A 23,577-nucleotide genomic window follows, 5' to 3' on the forward strand; every position below is an offset into this window, starting at 1 on the left:
CAGGAATGGTGAAATTTGAGGATTTGTAAGTTATACACAATAGTTCGTATTCAGAAGAAATTGTGTAATTCGATGTAATGAAAGATATCAACATTGAATATGATAAAACGTCACATACTTTCTTTTCTGAAAATAATGATATAGGATTGTGTTCAGCGGCTAAGAATAGATCGGTGTTTTTTTACTCCCAGTGACACATAAACAGACAGATAATAACTTTCAATTTTTCAAAAAAGTTCCTGTTCACAATTTTTACAGATATTTCACTGCGATTAACATTTCCTTTAATCCTAGTTTCCTTATGATATAAAACACAAGTTTTCTTATATCCGTTTACAGGTGCGCATTCTTAGCTTGAGTCACAAAGACAAACTAACTGCATTATAGCCTGAACACAATTTGCCCAAGAGTTGTAAACATTAAAAAATATATCCAAATTTTGGCAACGGTTGTAAATTTGATTTCTCTTTATAACTGATAACAGTATTTTTAATTACGTTAAACGATAGGGCAAATTATAAATCTGACGTCGAGATAAATAGTTTATCACTCTGAGATGATACTTGTACATATAACCATGATGTAATCGAATTCATTATCCCGTAATTGGTCATCAACGTCCAGATTAGAAGGTTGTGTACCTGTACCATATTGATAACAGTTTCTGCACAAATAATCAAATTTGACTTTTATCTTACGATGTCTGAAGTCACAAAGTAACTGTCCTCAATTCAGGTGTTACAGATTGACTGAGTCTTTGTCATATAGATTTAGTGGAGAAGGATAAAATTCTTAGCTGTCTTAACTTGACATATACTAGTCAGATTCATACTCGTAAAAATAAATGTAGAAAATATATGAGGTCAACATCGTATTTCTCAGGTACTTCGTACAAATAAGACCACAAAGTTGGTTATAAATTTTTCACCAGCAATGAAGGTATTTTTTGTATTGTATTAACCATGAAGTGTCAGAAGTTATTCTTAAAACATATTAAAATGTACAGGACATTTTGCTGAATGCTAAAGGAAGAAAAAAGGAAATAGGACCTTATTTAAGTGTACAAGTGTACACTTTTCATATAATTTGATTTTAGCATTCATCATTTACATCATAATGAAAAAGTATGAAATAGTTGCCACTGGACATTGTACAAACAACAACCAATCAATCATTATTTACATGATGAAAAAACTTGTGCCATATAGAATTTTCTCAATCATTGAATGACATCCAATAGAAATTAAATACCTAAATTCTGAAATCACATAAATTTCCCATTCCAAGAAGAGACCAAAAACAAAATTTGTTTCTATTTAGAATAGCAAATTACGGGACACTCGTCAAGAAAACTAAATTTTAACAGATAACAATACAGTACTATTTTTGTATCTGTCCATTATCATTAATCGTTATCTTTGCCATCTGATTTCAATATCTATCCAAGTAGATTTCTAATATATATTTATGTTAAATGCAGCAACTATTTATATAGGGGATTTGAGGGGGGAAAAATTACTAAAATATTTCAAATTTGTACATTTCATCCATATTCAAATCATATAAAATTGTATAAATTGCGATTTAAAATTTAACACAGCATACACATCTTGTCTTCAATGTAATCTGTGAAACATTTGACAGTTACAAACCCACAGGGCCTCAATAATAATTGATCACTAACAATTGTGATGGCCATCACGGATATTTAAGGCAATACACAGATAAATTCAATGTTTGTTTGTATACATAAATAGCTGCTAACATTATAGGTCATATTTTGATGAAAATTTATGTAAATTTTGACAAACAGCCAGAAAATCTCACAACCTGGTCAATATATCAGTGAAACTTGATATAACCAAAGCATACATAATGGGTCAGTGGACTGAAATAGTCTTAACCTTCTTGTCCAATAGTTTTCAATATCTGATCACGAAACTAACATAAGTTACATATTTTATATTGTACCCGCTCAAGGAATATATGTTACTATATTTGCTTGAAAGTTGTGTGTTACAAAACATTAAAATTTTAAAGTGAGGAAAATGATTGCCAATATGGTCTACTTACAGATAAATGGGAATGGGCCATACATTCCTTAAGGACTTTTTGAGCATCCATATTAGTATCTACGTCAACCATGCAAGGCTAAAATAAGAAAACAACTTTTAAAATACAATGATTACATCAAATAAAATTAATATGAAAATATGAATATTAAGTCCTTCATGATATCTTTGTGGTATTTGGAAGTACCACATATTTTAACCAATGAAGATATTCTACACTTACTTTTACCTTCCTGTTCCAAAGACTACGCATTGCTGACAAATTATTCCAACTGAAATATTCTCTCTCTTATCCACATGTTTGAATCCAAATCATAATCATGTAAAATTAACAATATTTTACTTTAATATATTTTTAAAAGTGCAAAACAATACACATATTCTTAAATATCTGGCTAATTAGCATTAATTAAGTTAACATATGTCAATCTTCAAAGGTGCATAACTACCTTAATTGCTAATTTGTGTGTGATGTTTTTCACCTGTACAGGTAATTAACTCACCTCACTTATTTCTCTACTGACAACTTTTAACTTGATCACCCTTGGTTGTTCTTTCAATCTTTCATTTTCAATTTGTCTAAAAGAATAAAAATTCAAACATATCAATCTTTATTAGAGAGACCACTTCACACATTTCAGGGAGAAAAAAATGCATTTTTGTAAAAACAACACATCAATCTATCTTTTATTTATTAATGTTTTATGTCAGAAGAAAAGATTGTCACTTTTCATTATTTTAAACAAACAAGTATACAATATCATCATTTATAAAAACATATCACAGGATGTTAATTATCCATCATAGCTATTTGTTTGTACTTATATTTAGTTCTGCAAACCAAGAGGCCCCAAGGAGTCATGCAGAAATGCTTGCCTGGGTATGTTTAATGGCCTACTGTGTACTATTGTAACAAACTGCACTAAAACTAATGTAATATTAAGGAATTTTAACCATGAACAATGTTAGGCCAGACTTTATTTTCTATCCTCCCCCATTTTCATTTATGTCTGTGCCTTTTCCGTCAATAGAGAAGAAGGTTCAAAGGGAAATATTTCCATTTGTACTTTGGAAGTTCATATCTGACAACTGCCTAAAATTATGTAAGCAACTGAGACTGGTCAGGTATGCTATTTTTATCTGTCATGCATTACACCTGTTTCGGAAACTTGGGGTCAGGTGAGTTACTTTTATCTGAAATGCAGAACACCTGTTGAGAAAAATCTTTATAGATGTTTTAATATCAGAAATGCATAAATTACATAAAGTACATCTCCATATCATTAAGATTTGCATTTAATCAACATGTAAACAGGACCAAGAGACAGATGGTTTGTTAAAAGATAAAAGTTAGTACTCTTACTGAACCTGTGGAGTGCTCAGCAGATTTTGATATATTAACTGAACTAGTGTGATTCAAGGGTTCATGGAAAAGTCTGGTGTAAATATGTAAAGTTTTTAAACTTGTGGTGAAAGTAGTGTGGCCAATCCTTTTAGGTTAATTTTTATTTTTTGGTCAGTGACAGTTTACCCTCTTTATCCCCACTCTAAGATAGTTCTTATTTGCCAACTGAACAAAAAAAAAAAATCTTACTGTAGATTCATTTATTTTCGGGGTACCAATTTTTTCGTGGATTTAGGAAAACTTAACACATTCATGGATATCAAAATTCATGGTGTCGGCAATATTTGCATACTTTTCATAAGAAAATCTGTTTTTCGTTGAACATTTTAATACAAGGTTCCACTGTACCCACAAAATCAACAAAAATTGGTATCCAATGAATATTAATGAATCCACAGTTTTTTATACATTTACAGAAATCAACTTTCCCAAGCAAAATACATCTTATTTGCAATTACAGAGAAGAAAAACAATCTCAATTAAAATGACTTCTTACTCTTTACAAATTTTCAAAAAAAGTTTAAAAAATCTTGAAATTTATAGACAAGGATTAAAAAGAAGTCTCGAAATATTTTTTTCCATAAGTTTATAGGTTGAGATTATTTTTTGTTTTCGTTTGAAATAAAAAATCTAGACTCCCGGATGTTTTTAACAAAATAAAAATAAGTTAAGTAGTGCCAAAAAAAGTTCAAACTTGTAATTCACCCAACAAACAAAATAGATTTCAATCCTGGACATTTATTTCTCCTCATTATTGTTTTTGCTCCTTACAGAAGATCTGGTGGTTGACATTTATTAAGGTTTAAATGTTTTGTTACCAAATTAAGTCCAGATTTTGACATTGCGAAGCATATTGAGGAACTATGATTCATTATTACATGTTCTGAATCTGTATTTCCTTGTTTGTTTGTGTCCGTAATTTGTCTTTCTTATTCATAATCATGATATAGCAAGGTCTATGAAGATATTTTTGAACTTGTTATTTTTCTTTCTTATTTCCTCTTCCTTTTTATGCTTCCATATTGAAAACATTTTTGTTTTTGTTTTATAAAGCAACCAAAGTTACATACAATGATTACACAAAACTATTCAACTCAGTCTTTTTCCTATTTTTCTGAATTACAGCTACCCCCTAAAATAAATTTAATAAATATGCACAAGTTTGCAGGGAACACCTCTCTTGGCATCTGGTAATCATATGTACAAAGATCAAAATAAACTATGTATAACAAACTTACTCAGTTAGTTTAGTCAGCCATTGCTGTTTCAGATCAAGTGTTTTGAATGTGGCAACACAATTACACAATGGCCATCCCATAACAAACGACAGCTCTGTGGACCTCGTCAATTCTGTAACATCATTTATGCATTCAGATAACCAGATTTCACAGACTCTTACTCTCTGCTTCAACTTGAATGTTGTTGATGTTCTAAAAATCAGAAAAAAAAACAGTAAATTGGAAAACTTCAAAATTTCAAAAAAATATTGGATATAGTTCAGAATGTATCAAGGTTTTCTGAATTTTGTTTTGGGTACAAGGTAAACTTTAAGTGTGTGATTTGGTCAGTTGAATAAAAAGAAGATGATGTGTTGGGTTCATTTTGTATGGGTTTTTTTCATTGACCATGGGATGGTCTTTAATCTGACAGATGAGAATGCCAGAAAATAGGTACGCAGAGAATCTTAAAAAATTTGGAAGACTTGTCATAATTGTAGAGAATCTATACTGTAGTTTGTATCATTCACCTTCCATACAGTTAATGTTCTTGTGACTTAAAACAGTATAAAGGTATTTAGGTTGCCAAAGGAGTCAACACACCCATATACAAATGCCTGGAATAAGACTCTGACATGTCATATATATGGTATCTGCCATTATTAGGAGAACACAGTTAACATCAAAACAGAAAGTGAGTATGATAATATTGTGAGATTTATCTATAAGATAAGTTATCATCAATAATATTGACAAAACAGAGGGTACGTTGATAATAGAGGCAGGCACGGGTACAGTCATCTATCTCTACAGGTCAAACTTTCATAAGTTAACCAATTTATTTGTTTAGATATTATTTCAAGACAAGTACTTTACTATCCATTAAACATTTTTTCCACAGTTTTTTAAAAATGGATAGTTTCATTTGTATATAGTGTTTATGTTTACCTTGGTCTGTTAAATTGTGGGGTGCTTCATATTAAGTATCAAATATAACATATTGGCAATGGTCTCTTAACATTTACAGATTGAACCGTAGAAACAATATGTTCTTTATTCAAAATGAATTTGATGGATAAAGGCAAGTAAGTTTTTGTAATGTGGTTGACCTTTGTAGGAGTGACATTAATCAAACTTAAGTTTTGTGGCAGACGTAAAACCAAAATAGTTCAATTTGTTGCTGCATAATAATTAACATCATGAAAGATGATATCTTATGATTTTTTTCCATTCAGAATTTGGAGTTGATGTTTGACCTTTGTCCTATTTGCTGAATTGGAAAGCAAATTCCATCATTCCAATTGTTCATACACCTAACTGAAAATAACCTTACAGCATAATATTTAGGAAATATCATGGCACTATCTAGAGGTTCATGTTAAAATTATTTCCAAGAATGCATTTAATAAGATTCTGAAGACATGAATAAATTCACAACTTGTTTTGACATGGGATTTTTTAGATCTTGCCTTGTTTATGGATGTTTGATCACCTTGGATGATGCCATTGTGACATATTCATATCTATATGGGTATCTTATTTTGTCTGGTTTCCATTTTGCAACATGTTTGTAAAAATATCAAGATGCTGATACTCACTTTTGTTTAGCTACCAGTAAAAGGTCATTGAATAGGAACATATATCTATCTTGTATCTGTACACCCTGAAAAATCATAACATTCTAAATAAATAATATAAAAGAAGGAAGATATGGTATGATTGCCAATGGGACAACTCTTCACAGAAGACTAAATGACACAGTAATTAACAACTTTAGGTCACTATATGACCTTCAACAATGAACAAAGCCCATACCATCAGTAAATCCTCTAAATTTTTCACCAACAAGATATGATGAGATCCCCAAAAAATACATTTTTTTCTTCATTCATATTTCGCAAATAAAGCAGATTTTTTTTTTTATCTCATCTATCTGAGTGTTCTTTCTTTTGATAATCATTTAAAGACTAAAATGATTAACACAATTTTGACCTTTGTTGATAAGAATGCCATTTTAGAAATCCCATGTGAATAATCTATTTGTTATTTGACATTATTACAAAATCATTTGATACCAAATCGTCTATGATTTATCTATCGTTAAAAATGATCATTCAACTTTAATTCCCATAATCTGCAATTTAAACAAAAACAAGTAAAAAAACAACAAATATGAAAATCAATCACTGGAAATGATGTATGTAGCACAATGAACCATTCAGGAAAATATATGCGTCTCACGTCATCCGTATAAGCACAGAATTATAATATTGTAATCTTAACTCTGTCGGTTTGTTGGGATTACTATCGAAATGGCCAATTGGACAAAAGTTCGGGAATCATCGGACACCCATAAATCATGGTTAATTAGGTCAAAAGCCGAGTCCTTTATTCAGAGGCATTCATTTATAAACATTTTTTCTAAAGATTAGAACTGATATGACTGCTTTAAGATAATTAACACATCTTTTCGTGATACATATCACAGAAGATAAATTATGGACATATTTTTAGGCGTACCTGTGGTTTTCAACCTAGGAGTTTGGTTTTTATTTTTTTGTTTCAAGGTGTGTTTCACAACTTGTTCTTTGTTTTACTATGCAAATGACAATAAAATGTTTGTGACATATTGTTTTATCTGGTTTGTCGTAATGAAGATGAATTCCTGTAATAAAACTTTTTGAGTTGGTATTTGAACTTACGATCCTGTCATGTTTGTATTGTGACATTATAACACTTTAAGGTCATATAATCTTTGGTAGTCTTGTAGGTATTCAGTCACTTCTTTTCGATTTAGATTTTATGCCAGCTATTGTTTAACATCAAATTTATTTACAAACTTTATTGTGAACTTACTGTAGCGAACTGAACTTGACCTTCCATTACAAACTGACGATTTTCTTGATTTGGCAGTCTGGATGCAGGACTCGCCAAATCTGTTTCTTTTTTTCCCATGCTTGCACCAGCCCTGAAAAAAAAATAAGAGTTTATAAATTACAAAATTACATTTTGATAAATGTCAGCATTAATATGAACATTATCAATTGTCTATCACAGCATTGCAAATGTTACAGTGTTGTGTTTAGTTGCCCTAATGTTCCATGTGTTTAGTATACATTATTCTTAGTGTTTAGTTTCCTTTATCAAAGGTGCTTTATAAACATTATCCCAGATTCTTGCTTGTCATAATCACAAATTATGTTGACCATGATAGCCTTTTGTTACTTCTAAAGGAAATAAAATCAGGATAAGAAAAATAATGTCTGCTACCTCAGATATTTTTTGAAAGCCCTGCATTATCACAAGTATAAAAGGCTCCAAATGCAATCTAAGAAAATTGATCAATTTTAAAACAATTCATTTACTTTTAGGGAAAAGATACTGTTAAAATATATAACGCTCATTTTATTAACTAGGAGTATAAGCTCAGATCACTCACTAGATATGCTGTTGAAATATACATGTATTTCATAAATTTCTTTTGTTTTTTGAAAAATAAAAAAAAAACATCAAAGAACTTTCAGCACACTACTAAAACAGGAAAAGGTGCATTTTGATTCCTAATGTGATTCTCAATGAACTAGGAAACCTTGATATTTGTATTGATGCATTATGTGGTCTAGGATATTTATAACATAGCAAACCACATGAGCAAAACATGAATGTCACTTGGAATGACTGATCAATTTGATGGAGTGAAATCTTGTACTTCTAACGATTCTAAAACAAACGAGAATGTTGACCCATGTTTGTTTCTTACTTTAGTAAATTTCATTCATTAAATTCTTTTACAATTGAGTAGGAGTAATCCTACAATTGCTGTGAATTTCATTCATAAGACGTTCCCCACTCTGTTAGAAAAATATTTTTGAATGGATAATCACTTTAAAAGCATGTTATGTAAACAATGTAATTCTTTTGTTATTAGTCAAAAATTTAGGCCAAATATCTAGACAATTTTAATGGAATAATATACTTAGAAAAATTAAATGAATATATTTTCAATGACAGAAAAAAAAAATAATCTCACTATAAGGTATGAAACAGCTGTTACAAATTTTACTTGTTTTAAATGAGTAACACCATTACAAGGTTACACAGAAAGATTTTAAAAAAATCAAAAGACAAGATAGCCAGCGTAGATTTTTCCTAGCAGGTAAACGTAGATTTTTCCTAGCAGGTAAACGAGAAAGAAGATGACCCTAATTAAGCCATTATCACAATATTTTTTTAAAGAATAAAATGCACTTCAAAGGCACAAATCGTTTTGGTTCCAGAATGACGGCTATCTGAAATCAAATCTGGTAATTATCCTCACTTTAATTTTATAATTAGAAAAATTAATCTATTTCTGGTTTTAAATCTCATATTTGTTTAACCTTCTTATAAAAGATTAAAAAAATAAGGTCAATATTGTAAGATACCAGTTAGAGCTCTGCATGTTAGTATATACCAGATTGTATTGTTTGTGTCAACAATAATTCTGACTTGTAGTAGAATCAGCAACTGATAATTCAATTGCCAGGATAAAATCAGTATAAGCATCTTACAACATGAAAACCTGGTTCAAGGGCAGTAAGCAGCACTGGAAGAGAGTCTTAAAAAAATACATTCTTTTACTATGAGTAATTCAGTTTTTTTTTAACAAGTTTAGTGCTGAAAGGCCTGATTATTCAAGGTGTAAGATGTAAAAATGTAGAAAGGCGCTGTTCAACTGAAAACTATTTTTGGTTTTAATATGGTACGATCACAATGTTTTTACATTCTTAGGTGCATATGTCACCCCTTTATGAGACAACTAAATAATTAAAAGAAATAGGTATATATTAAGTTACAGTACAGGGAGAGTTTACTTTAAAAAACTCTATTGCATGTTTCTGTGATGTCTGTATTTTAATTGTTAAATGATAAAGAATGCTTTTGTCAGACTGAATAGGTCTGAACTGCATCTTTAGTATGTGTATTTAATTTCCTAGCAGTCAGTTTGAGTAGAGGAAGAACCAAAAAAAATTTGCACTTATTAAATGATTCATTTACATAGTATAAAACATCTTTTTTTTGCTGGATAAGAAGAGTTAAAATTTTACAGATTTCTTGGACCAATCTGTTCGCAAAGTTCATCAACCTTCTCCCCTCAGAAAATTTCCCAATCAAACAGTATTGGTTGACAAAAAGCACTCTCTCATCTTTTTGTAAAAATATCAAAATCATTATAAACACTGAAGTAAGTGGTGGTTAAGTCTTCTGTACTGGTAGATATCACAAACTACCTTCACTGGACATCAGGTTCTATAATCAGTCATTTAATTTGACCTTGTAAACTTTATCAAAACTTGATAATTCTGGTCAAATATGAGAACTAATCTACTAAAATAATCTGTACTTCTTTTCTGTATGGTTGGTACATCATTTAAAAGATAATGTTCAGATATATTTTAAATAAACTTTAAACTCATAGGCAGAAATGACTTTTATACTTTTACACTCAAAATACTTAAAGGGTAGGACTATAATTGTACATTAATCATGATTTAATAAAAAATAAATTATTATATCCTAGTTGATTTATGATTTTATATCTATTGATAACTTGAATAAATCGAGCTACTGAGAAAAATATTAAGGATTTTATAAATTTAAAGTCACTTGTATGATCAGCTATCAAAATCTAATATTACTTGATGCCCAAAACCCTGTGCTTATTTGATACTTTATAATCCACTACATTGTACAAAATTTTATTGAAAAATTATATAATGGACAAAATTACTGTAAAATATCAGTAATGGACTGACAATTTTATATTCTCCTTTTCTTCTGGTATCATTTGTGTCTGGCACAGAATAAATATATAACGTTCGGTATATGTGGTGATCGCTCTGTTCATGTGGTGATCTCTCAGTATATGTGGTGATCGTACCCATTGAATATACTTAACAGAAAAAAAACAGATCAACAAATCAGATAAAGATCTTTATTTCTTTATTTGTTAATGTCGCAATTATACTTTCATGTTAGTTCATTTTAAGAAGATATATTCAGCAAAGTAGCAATTTTTACTTTGTGACGGGTGAAAGCTCTGTTTTAATACAGCGTTAAGAGCAGATATGTCAAAATAAACAAAAACGTTTTTCCTCTTCTCAAACAGACTTGAATCATACCGTCAAAATAAAGAAAATACATACATTGCAATTTAAAATAAAAGGAGCTATGGCAATCTGCTAAATATAAGGACAAAAAAAGTGTGTAAATAAAGTGCTATTTAGATATATTACAAGAGGCAGCAATGTCAGTCTTGAGGGATCTCATTAGACTTGTAACTGACATAATTAATACAAAGCTAAGGTCAAACAATGGATTGATTAAAAACTTTACTCACACCTAAGATGTCATTCTGATGTCTGACCTTGGTTTGATGTCAGATCTTTGATAGTCCATTAAATCTTATCTCAAAAACTTTTTAGGGGATGATATATTAAGAAGATGATGTATGACTGGCAATGAAACAGGCCAACAAGATGATGTTAACAACAAAATGTTTTTTAAAGACATCTGATCACTGTTGGGTTTCTGTCTAATTTACATATACCCCACATCTCTTTTTATTTATAATTCTTTCAATTTTTATGAATGAGTATAAACTATATGTTTATATCTGTTGAAATATTATTTAACTTTTAACAATGGAAATCTTTGGTATAGATCAACCTTGTATTAATCTTTAAATGAACTAATCCAATTATAGATGAAGCCCAAGTTATGTTCATTTGACAGCAATTAAATCAAATTATAGTAAATATTAATTTACCTCAATAAAACAGCACCAAGACAATGGCATAGAAATATAAGTAGTCCAAAGGTCTTATTATCAAACGGAATAAATTGAAATTTAACACACGAGATCTTGATCACTGACTGATATTTACAAACCTGACGGGACTATGTTTGAAGTTCCTTGCATTATGTCAAATATTATTCCAATATTTAATGTACTAATTTTTCTTTATTTGCCTTTCAAATGTACTTCTTTATAAAATGAACTTACACTTATGTATTTGACTTATAAATGTATTGGAAATTTTATTTGCAGAGTAATTTCACATAAACATCCAACATAAATTGTTTTTGTTGTCATTTTTGTTGAGTACATTACAACAGTACCGTACTTCGTCTGATCTTTAGAAATGACCATCTATATTAGTATCAGGACTTAATTTGACTTGATATTTGGTCCAGAATTTTGGTTATAAATTCATAGGTATACGATTGAATTGCTATGTAAATAAATAAGTCTATGAATGATGTTATATGATGGCTAGACAGATCCCTTATAAACAGAAGTGATTGCAGATTAGTTCATATGTCCAGTGGCAAATATTTCATACAAATTTAGAACATGAAAGTGCATATGAATGCATCTTAAACATTTGGTCAGCTTTTAACAGGGCATTAGATAAGTTGTTTTGCCCTAACCCATGCTGCCAGATGCAAGAAATTTATGTAGCTCAAATGCTGTTTTTACGAATTATAACAATTTAAAAAAAAAATTATTTGAAAAAAATTATTTGAAAAATTATCTGGGTACATAGGAAACTTTGAGAATAATATAATTCACCTTCTTCAATACCCTTTAATTCAAACTTTCAACCTTGAACTTAAAAGAGAGGAAATAGCAACTACTTGAACTAAAACATTGGCTATTGAGACACGTTTCTGAATTTTAAACATGTCAACTTATTTGTTGACTTTTCAAATAAACCTCTTTAAGAAAGTTCCTATTGTTTATCATATGTAAGAAATGCAGGTTTTTGAACTTTTAAATTTAAACATAACCCATCCACCTACTTTACTATACACATACATGTAGGTTGCTAAGAGGTATCCTAAATATCCAATGAAACTAATGAATTGTAGGATATTTTTTTGTTACTATATATACGACACTATGTCAACAAAAATATGGAAATAGTTTATGTTATGATGCAATGATTTGTCATAAAGACATTTTGTTATGAAACCTTTGTCACTGCCATTTCCTTATACAATATAAACATGTCATAAATCTGTTTGTGAAATCATCATAAAATCACTGTCTTCTTGTTAAATCTAAAACCTTTGAAAATTAGGTAGAGGATTATTTAGAAATAATTCAAATACGAAGAAGGATGATATTACAACCATTTATAGATTTAAAATGATATGAAAATTGATGCCCGTCCCTCTTATAAAAAATAATTTCTGAAAAGGAAAATTTCTTTAAGCTGTAGAATTAACATAAAATTTTGGTTGAAATTGGCAGCATTTATATATCACTACATTATAAGTTCATTTTTTCAAGTAAGAGGTGTTCTGATATATATAGAAGCTCCAGCTGACAAAAAGGGGAGATAATTTTAATAATTACAGCTGAAAAAGTTACAGTTTTGAGACAGACATATTAAAATGTGAAAAGGTAAAATATTTCTTTTTAAGTACTTAAGTACTAAGCTATCCCCTCTCTATCTTAATCTTCACCTGAGCAAACAATAAAATGCATATGCAATAAAAGTACAATACTACATATTAGGAATAAAATTTAGCATTTAATACATTCTTTCTTATTTCTTATATCACAGTGACTGCTCTGTCCATGCACCATTTGTTAATTTTTGCGTCATCTATAAAAAGGTTCTACGTGAAAGTTATATAAAATATGATAGCAGCAACATCTGTATATACCAATGACTAGGTAAAAGTCAATATGGATTTGGTTTTAAGAACAACAACCGATAATGACAGGAATTTGGAAGTGAATGAGACATACTGTAATAAGACAATATAATTACAATGATACCTAGTTAAACAAAGTAGATTAAGGATCGCAGATGTTCAAATGATATTGACTATATATGGTAATCTTAGGGATAGATATGTTTATCTCTACAGAGCTGAGGATGTGTAAAATTCCACTGCTTTATAGCAACTTTGCTTGAACACCCACCATTGGAAAGTTAGAGATTAATCTTTACGAGTATTTCATTAAGTTTGGGAAGATCATCACAGGTTTAACGGTTTTCTTTACATCTTTTTGATGAAGAGATTTACAGATTACAAGTAAACGATGAAAGTTTGTTTACAAACTTCGGTTATTATGATAATATTTTGTGTAAACTTTTACCAGCCATTTTCTTTGAACGTCTTGTAATGGTTATTTTATTATGATGGATGTATCCCCACTTATACGGTGTTAAACTTTCTGTTCTTTCTGTTGCTTCTTCGTTACATTTGTTGTTTTTATAGTGATTAAGATGATAACACAATGTTGACTGCTGTACCCCTATTTTTGACATTTTTACCTATTATGTCTGTTTGTTTTGTTCACGCATCGGTGACAATATAATGGAATTTGCGACTGTCATACAAGTGAGAGGTTTAGCTAGCTATAAAACCAGGTTCAATCCACCATTTTCTACATTTGAAAATGCCTGTACCAAGTCAGGAATATGACAGTTCTTGTCCATTCGTTTTTGATGCGTTTTGTTATTTGATTTTGCCATGTGATTATGGACTTTCCGAATTGATTTTCCTCTGAGTTCAGTATTTTTGTGATTTTACTTTTTTCTTACAGAGCGCAATGACTTACATGTACAAATGCTTTTAGGTTTATTAGTATTCAAAATCTTCCTTAGCTCAACTTATTTAACTATTTATGAAATGTACTAACATATTTGTTTATTATGTTAATAAACATTTTTTGCCATAATTGAAATGTTTTAAAATTTAATATGTTGGTTTACAGTACTTAGACTGGTACATACACATACAATTTTGACAATTTTGTTGGAAGGTTCAATAAACCTACTTATCACTTATAAATTAAACATAAACAGAATTCCAAAATTTAAATTCATCATCAAGAAGAACTATATTGGTTTCTCAAAAATCTACCAAGAGTTAAAGGATTAAGCTTCTAACATATGCAATGTCAGACTTTTGCTTAACATGGATCATTTAACAATTGTCTGGTGCTGCAAGACTTGATAAGTATGTTTCTAGAGTATAGGCCTTTAGATAGACAAGGAATTAGGCATTATAAGGCCACCTCACTCTCAATCTTAAAAAGACTAAAAGTTGACTAATCCCTTACTTACCACAAATTACTGGAACTTTTAGATTTCCCGATACTTTTAAGTAGAATAGCTCCTGGTGCAGACTTTCTTCTTTTTGTTGAAGAAGTTCTCTTCTGAAAGAAAAGAAAAAAATGTTTACATTCAGAAATTTAATCACATTAATCCTGATCTTCATACAATTCCCTATGATCTCTGCATAAATTTCGGATTTCATAATCTCAACCTTAAAAATGTGCATGCAAATTTTCTAACTTTTAACCTGCTCCACCTCATCCTCAATCTTAAAAAATGAATATTTGTTATTTCTTAAACATCATGAAATGTTGTCTTAAAATTAATATATAGGTTACCATAATCCATCTTATTATCATCACTTTCCTTTGTAATCAAAATAAATCTCAACAATTACGAAATCCTCCATTGAAATATTTTATTTTAAATATGTCTAAACACCTACTGTGAAACCGTTCAACTTCCTTTCTATTAAAATCTTCTTTAACAATCTATAGTTTTAAAATCTTTCAACCTTTTTTTTTTGTTTTTTTCGATACACCACCGCCTCCTGGTTTTTAATCTCCTCTTTCAGCGGAATGCCTTTGGTTATAGAAGCCTTTTGAAATATTTATCGGTTCATGCTCCATATGTTCAATTTTTTTGTTTATATATCTTAAAAGATGTTACAAACACAAAAGCCTGGATCACAGGTATTCTTTACAAATTTTAACATTGCATTGTTTTATTTAGTAACACTAAGATGACTATAAATAAAATCCAAAGTTTAAAATTTCAAACTTTTTGTGTAAAATTGATTATATAACATGTTTGGAATTTTCTTATTGTTAAAAAGATATGAAGGTTTATTTCCATTTGTAACCCTTTGTCAACAGAAACTACAAACCTTCAACGAACACAAAAATGTGAATTATTGAAAAATTTAAAAACTATGACATGGATTGAAAAATAGATTTTTAAACCAGGAACATTAAAATTGTCAAAGAGTCTAGAGACAACAACACAACTAAAAAGCAGACAACAGCTGAATGCCACCAATGGGTCTGCAACGCAGCCAGAAAATCTATCACCTTGAGGTAATCCTCAGCCAGACATCATATTTTTGTACTGTTTTTTTTTTATATCACACTATACCTTAAATTTACTGAAAAAAGTTGACAATCCTATTTTATCCTTGGCCAACACATATGCTGCAAGATCTTCTTGATTTTGAATTGTTAAACCCATTATTCATATCACAAAACACAGTTACTTTCAAAAATATCTTTCCATATCTTAGAACTAATAAAAGTAACCCCAGCTTCCCACTAGTCGATGAACATTTCTATTACAAATGGTGACGTCAAAATTTCCCTATCTGAGAACTGTTAAATGTGTTACCCTTAGATTCCCACTACTCAATGAATATTTCTTTTGCAAATGGTGACGTCAGAAGTTTTGTGTGTCATGAGAAACATGTCAGTTTTTACTTATTTTAAAGAATTGAAATATCTCTGCAACCATTCAAATACTAGGTACATCGTTTATCACACTTTCTCATATTTAATGCTTGTATACAGAAGATGAACACTTAATCCAACATATTTTTTTTGCTTAAGTCAACACTTTAATGCTATGATTACTTACAGCTAAATCTACACTTTAAGAAACAGACATTTGAAGGTATTAAGACAATGACGTAAATAGATGCAAAGACACAGGGACAGTGATTACAACATTTTTGTGGTTGGTTAAAAATATAAGAAAGTCATGTTTCTATCATGTCTTTAGTACATGATCAACAACGGACCACCCTCTTTTTCCTGTGCCAACTTTTTCATGATATGGTGTAAAAAACCTGTTTGTAGGATTTTTTGAAAACAACTTTAACTTCAGAAAATGAAAGCCATGGTTAATAAAATGCAGTAAATTATAAATGTTTTATGTTATTTCTGATAATTTGAAAACAATTCTACTGCCTGAGACTACTATAAAATGGTCTTATAGTAGTCCATTGGCGGATCCAGGGGGGGGTCTGGGGGTTGGAACCCCCTTTTTGTTGGCCGCTCAATGCATTTGAATGGGGACATATAGTTGGAACCCCGTCTTTGTCCTGGGTTTGGAACACCCCCTTTTTAAATGGCTGGATCCGCCCCTGTAGTCTCACCTACTGCGGATGTTTTTTTGTGTTGTTGGGTTACTGTCTCATTTATGTTTATATGTATCTCATTTAATTTGAATTCAAACATGTGTATTTTAAATGCTTGAATAACTATCATAATTTTTATAATACCAGTGGACCAGTACTGCAAAATGAATTGCCAGTAATTAGGGTACTCCAATCCCAAATGTCTGAAGCATTGGTACTCAAGCATGATTTACAAGGAAAATTTTGACTATGAAATTATTCAAATTTACTGCAGCGAAACTAACTTTGAAACTACCTTACACAAAGAGCAGTCAAGTCTAGCACATTTTTACGCATAATTTGCTGCATTTTCCTTCAATCTATTGTTGGCTTTTTTGGCAAAATCTCACCCATTTACTTCATAAATACTCAGGTCAGCCATGATCCACCTGAAACATTTGGCTGTTTTTTTTTGTTTTTTTTTAAATGTTTCTTCATTTCATATGATATGTTTCAGTACAATATTGTCGAATGTATCATTTTTATATACTAATTCTATTTTCCTCCTAGGATGAAAGCAGTTATGTCTGTGAGGTTGATGATTTGGGTCATTCAATAATTTAAACATATGTAACAATGTAGAGGATGCTTGTTATAAAACAGGCCACTTACTGCTTTATAATGTCTACTAAATAAAGTAGAACTATTGAACTGGTGAAAAAAGCATTCTATGCATGTGTTAATAGATATAAGAAGATGTGGTATATGAGTGCCAATGAGACAACTCTCCATCCAAGTCACAATTTTAAAAGTAAACCATTATAGGTCAAAGTATGGTCTTCAGCACAGAGCCTTGGCTTACACTGAACAGCAAGCTATACAGGGCCGCAAAAAAAATGACTTGTGTAAAACCATTCATACGACTTATTAGTGTATTGGATATGATCTAGAGAGCATAACCTGTTTACTTATTGATACCATTTTCCTTTTCACAGAAGGCCTTAACATTGACAAAAGTGATACCTATATTCAGATATCCATTAAAAATATTTTAGAAAGTATATATGTCTATGAAAAAATACTGGCTTCACTAATGACACTACGGTAATTATTAGTATTAATATGGGTGAGTTTCAAAATTTAAAAAAATAGATCAAATTCCCAGCGAGCTGGAGTGATTGTCCTGAATATCATTCAACCGACTTTTATTGCTGTACTAGGAATAGGTGCAGGTTAATATGCAGCAATATAATCAGAAACCTTCTTGTCAGACAAGACTTTTATGACTAGATGCATAATATAGGCCAGACTATTATAGGTTATACAAGAGGCTGTCACAACGACAGCAAACCGGATTTATTAACATTTATTTGTGTCCTTGTAATATCACAAGAACCATAACTGATGAACAGTGAAATTGAAAATCGTCAATATCAAATTTGACCTCCATTTTGTCATCAGTATCAACATATTAAAATTTGAAAGAGCTTAGGTCGAATGGTTCATGAGTAAATGCAACAACATGAATGGAAACACCATTTTTTTTATCTTTCAAGAACCATAACTCCTGAAAGGTAAAAGTCAAAATCGACATTATTGAACTTGACCTCCATTTTGTCATCAGTAACAACATATTAAAATTTGAAAAGCTTTGGTTGAACAGTTCACGAGTAAATGCATGGACACGACTGGAAATGCCATTTTTCAATCTTTCAAGAGCCATAACTCCTGAACGGTAAAAGTCAAAATCGTCATTCTTGAACTTGACCTCCATTTTGTCATCATTAACAACATATTAAAATTTGGGAAGCTTTGGTTGAACAGTTCATGCGTAAATGCACGGACACGACTGGAAACGCCATTTTTCAATCTTTCAAGAACCATAACTCCTGAACGGTAAAAGTCAAAATCGTCATTCTTGAACTTGACCTTCATTTTGTTGTCAGTAACAACATATTAAAATTTTAAAAGCTTGGGATGAATGGTTCATGAGTAAATGCACGGACAACATTTGGTTGCCGCCAGCCCGACCGCCCGACCGACCGCCCTCCGTACATCCCCAAATCAATAACCGACATTTTTGTCACAAAAATCCGGTTAAAAATGCAGATTCTGTCTTTTTAGTCATTAATTCTCTAACATATTTCCCATTACGAAATGCAGTCAACAAGTAATTAGTAGGAAGTCCATAATGATCCATCAAAACCATGTTTTTGAAAGAAAAATATAAACAAAAGCTATGACACTCACCTTAGCACGTAAATATCTCCCGTAAATATCTCCCGTTATATCGGTTAACACATTCTATGTCCAAAAAAATGTCGCATTTTTAAAGTTTGTGTAATTTATCTTTATACTGTCATACATTTCTAAAACGGTCCAAACTATGTATGAATATTGGTTTGACCTCTTGACTAAAACTGTCAAGACAATAATGTTTACAATGTAACAATAACATTCAAAATAGATCTAGCATTTAACAAAAAGTTCAACATTAAATTGTAGATACCATGCAAAGATTGATAAATATCGGTATGTCTTAAATCTAAAATAAGCACTTAATCATAATGTATAGGGTAATATGAAGTGTCAATTTTATCCTTCGAAATTCAATACGTTTCACTAGAAGATGTCAACATAAGATTTGTCCACGACAATAAGAAGGCTTTACACATTTACTCCTTGAATAAGTCTATATAGCTATATAATTTAAACAAAATGAAGCCTTTGCATTTATTCATAACGTCATTTGCTCCAGACTTCAAAGAAGCTTGCCAACTTTTCACAGGACTCGTCAATTGCTTCCTTTATTAGCATGCTGCCTGACTGAACTCCATTATATTACAATAACAACTGCATTTCCTTAGGTCACATATTAAATTTAATCCCGCAAATAATAGTTTTGAATTCAAATAGATTAAAATTTCAATACTTCTTGGTCTAAACCTCATATAGGTGTAATAAATAAAACAAAACAATAATTCAACTAACTAAACTAATTGCCTTACGGTAGCACTTTCATGGTATTAATTTTGATTGATTAATTTAAGCTATTGAAATTTTAATTGAATGAATTAACACAATATTATTGGAAGTATTTCCGCCTTTTAGCAACTGAAAAGTAAGCTTACATTGAACATAAGCTAACATTCTTTCTGATAGTATTCATAAGTATATTAAAAATTCATGCCTTAAGGTGTATAAAGTTGATATAAACCATAAAATGGCCATATGTTTTCTATAGGGAGAAAATTCTTAAAATAACCAAGTAATATTATATAAATTATGGAATATGTGAATTATAAAGTCAACAACAAAAAGAATTTGTGTGCAATGTCTTGTCAAAAAACTCATTTATAAGACATTGATGGAAGATTACATACTCAGTGGGTATAGAAAAAATTCAAAGTATCTATGCAATCACTAATATCTAGTTCATTACTCAATATTATAAAGTTTTCCTGATAAATTTTCCAAATCATTCCTTAATACAGAAGTTGAGAAACATTTGACGAAAAATCTATGCCTACTTAATATAGTAACAAGAGGCTGTCACAACGACAGCAAACAGGATTTATTAACATTTATTTGTGTCCTGGCAATATCACAAGAACCATTACTGATGATTGGTGAAAGTGAAAATCGTCAATATCAAATTTGACCTCCATTTTGTCATAAGTATCAACATATTAAAATTTGAAAAGCTAAGATTGAATGGTTCGTGAGTAAATGCAACAATGTGAATGGAAACACCATTTTACGATCTTTCAAGAACCATAACTCCTGAACGGTAAAAGTCAAAATCGTCATTATTGAACTTGACCTCTATTTTGTCATCAGTAACAACATATTAAAATTTGAAAAGCTTTGGTTGAATGGTTCATGAGAAAATGCACGGACACGACTGGAAACACCATTTTTCAATCTTTAAAGAACCATAACTCCTGAACGGTAAAAGTCAAAATCGTCATTATTGAACTTGACCTCCATTTTGTCATCAGTAACAACATATTAAAATTTGGGAAGCTTTAGTAGAACAGTTCATGCGTAAATGCACGGACACGACTGGAAAAGCCATTTTACGATCTTTCAAGAGCCATAACTCCTGAACGGTAAAAGTCAAAATCGTCATTATTGAACTTGACCTCTATTTTGTCATCAGTAACAACATATTAAAATTTGAAAAGCTTTGGTTGAATGGTTTATGAGAAAATGCACGGACACGACTGGAAACACCATTTTTCAATCTTTCAAGAACCATAACTCCTGAACGGTAAAAGTCAAAATCGTCATTATTGAACTTGACCTCCATTTTGTCATCAGTAACAACATATTAAAATTTGGGAAGCTTTAGTAGAACAGTTCATGCATAAATGCACGGACACGACTGAAAACTCCATTTTTCAATCTTTCAAGAACCATAACTCCTGAACGGTAAAAGTCAAAATCGCCATTATTGAACTTGACCTTCATTTAGTTGCCGTACATTCCCAAGTCACAAAAATCCGGTTAAAAATTAAAAGTTTGGTCAATAAGGAAGTTACATAACAGCCTGGCAAATCTGAAATATGCTTACTCACATCAACTGATCATTACAAAGGTCCAGACCAAATATCTAACAATTCTTTAATACTTCCTATTAAAGTAATAATTTAATAATATAGTAATAATATGTAACAGGAAGTGATTTCAGTGGCAGATCCAGAAATTGTTTTAAGTGGGGGCCCATCTTCTGCCTTAAGAGGGCACTCCAGTCATGCTTCAGTGATTTTTTGTATAATCAACCAATTTTTTCCAAAAAAAGGGGGGCCCAGGCACCCTGAAAAACCCTCTAAATCCACCTCTTGACTGTACAACAGCTATGAAAGAGTGGTCTCCCATATGATTTTCTTAGCTTATATCTGTTACAGTATCTTAAAATAAATAATCAAAAAGTGTTTTTCTTACCACAAAAAGCTTGCATGGTTTCAGATTTTCTAGATGCAATTTGATTACAATAGTATATTCCAAACAGTACCATATAAAGAAATTATCAAAACAACTAAGACCAATCATTTATAAATGTCTGTCACAGTCATACTAGTACAAAATCTACTATTTATTACTATAAATATCTTATTGATGATAAACTAAATCGGATCAAAACATTAATTTTCCTGAGAACCGTTCAATACTATACAAATGGATCATAGTAAACTAATGAGTGGAAAGAAATATTCTAAAGAGCAAACCATCAAAGTAAGAAGAAGATCATACTAAACTCAGTTCCCATTCTATGATGGAAAACAATTACAAGAAAATTTTGCCTATAAACTTCATTATTTTTTATCTAGTCAAAAAAAGGACAACAATGATGAAACAATGTACAAAAACAGGATAATGTCACCTTTCCAGAGAATATCTGATCTTATATTTTAATTGATTCATTTAATATATTATCCTTAGGTTTGACACATTCACATCAACTTCTATTTTCATTACTTTTCTGCTTAAAAAAAAAATATAAACCATGTATATAAGTTGCTCAGGGAATTGTTGCAGAATTTCTTCAAGATTCTCCTTCTTTTGATAATAGAACTGTTATCTACTAAAGGTTCTCTTAAAAAAATTGGTAATGTCAGCTCCACACACAAAATACTACGCACTTTTTAAAATAAAAAAAAAAAAAAAACACTTTTAGGAAATGTCAAGATAAAGTGCTTGTTAATTGCCCATATAAACTAACTATACTAAAAGAGAAAGTACATGAATGTTAATTTTTTTTTGGCATCTAAAATTTATGATCATTATTTGGTTCTTAAAACTCATAAACTGTAACTGACAGCCTGCTTGTATAAATACAGGCACAGTTAAGTTTTATAACCTTGTGCCTAAATCATGTTGTATAGATTCACTTCTTTCTGATGGAACATATCAAAATAGGAAGAGGCAATACAAAAATCATAAATGAAAGATAAGACAAAACTATTAAATTTACAACAACAAAAATAACAAAAAGACACAAAAGCCCACAAAACAATAATAAGACAAACAAAATTGAGCGACACCAACATCAACAAAAAATAATCAAAGAATCTGTAATTCCCACTATGAGGCAACCTGTTTAACATTGGTATCCATCCTCAATTTGATCGTAACATGAACCATTTAAAACAACTCTTTGAGTGGTTTGTTGATTGCAAAATTTCTGTCCCTATCTAATGTACTCTAATTTTCAGTGGCAATCTAAGCTTATTTCACACCAGACTAACTACTTTTTTTGAAATAATCTCCATGGTAACACTTACCTGCTGATTATCGTCAAGTTGTAAGTTATCATTTGGGAATCGTAGCTGAATACTATCCATTTTTGTTTGATTCTCTGACGTTCCAAGTTCATCTTCATGCTCCTTTACCATCTGGAAAAAAAATACGGGAAACTATTCACAGATTTTTCAAATTTTAAATTCATACAATTCTGATTTGATCTTCCTTTTCAATACAAACTCTTTCATATAATAAGATGCATACAAGTGTGAAAGGAGAAGTAAACATTACTTAACCAAAATACATCTCTAATTGTCCAAATTTGTAATGGGTTCCGCTAAAAATTTATGTTGCATAAATCATAATAACTTTAGAGGTCACCTGTGTCATCGTAAGTTATTTTTCATAA

At 30.5% G+C, this 23,577-nt stretch overlaps 1 protein-coding gene across 9 annotated transcripts in view; it reads right to left on the minus strand.

Annotated features, from left to right (window-relative positions):
- Positions 1 to 23,577, minus strand: part of LOC143047997 (uncharacterized) — a 184,530-nt gene that overhangs the window by 14,882 nt on the left and 146,071 nt on the right. For all 9 annotated transcript variants that reach the window (XM_076221399.1, XM_076221400.1, XM_076221402.1 and 6 more), the window contains 7 exons: positions 23,210 to 23,320; positions 14,825 to 14,916; positions 7,551 to 7,662; positions 6,293 to 6,357; positions 4,716 to 4,907; positions 2,576 to 2,651; positions 2,074 to 2,151 (listed from right to left, as the gene is read on the minus strand). In XM_076221399.1, coding sequence (XP_076077514.1) covers positions 2,074 to 2,151; positions 2,576 to 2,651; positions 4,716 to 4,907; positions 6,293 to 6,357; positions 7,551 to 7,662; positions 14,825 to 14,916; positions 23,210 to 23,320 — 726 coding nt within the window. The remainder of the gene's footprint in view (positions 1 to 2,073; positions 2,152 to 2,575; positions 2,652 to 4,715; positions 4,908 to 6,292; positions 6,358 to 7,550; positions 7,663 to 14,824; positions 14,917 to 23,209; positions 23,321 to 23,577) is intronic.

Source organism: Mytilus galloprovincialis, chromosome 10 (assembly GCF_965363235.1).
Source record: "Mytilus galloprovincialis chromosome 10, xbMytGall1.hap1.1, whole genome shotgun sequence".
NCBI lineage: Eukaryota > Metazoa > Mollusca > Bivalvia > Mytilida > Mytilidae > Mytilus > Mytilus galloprovincialis.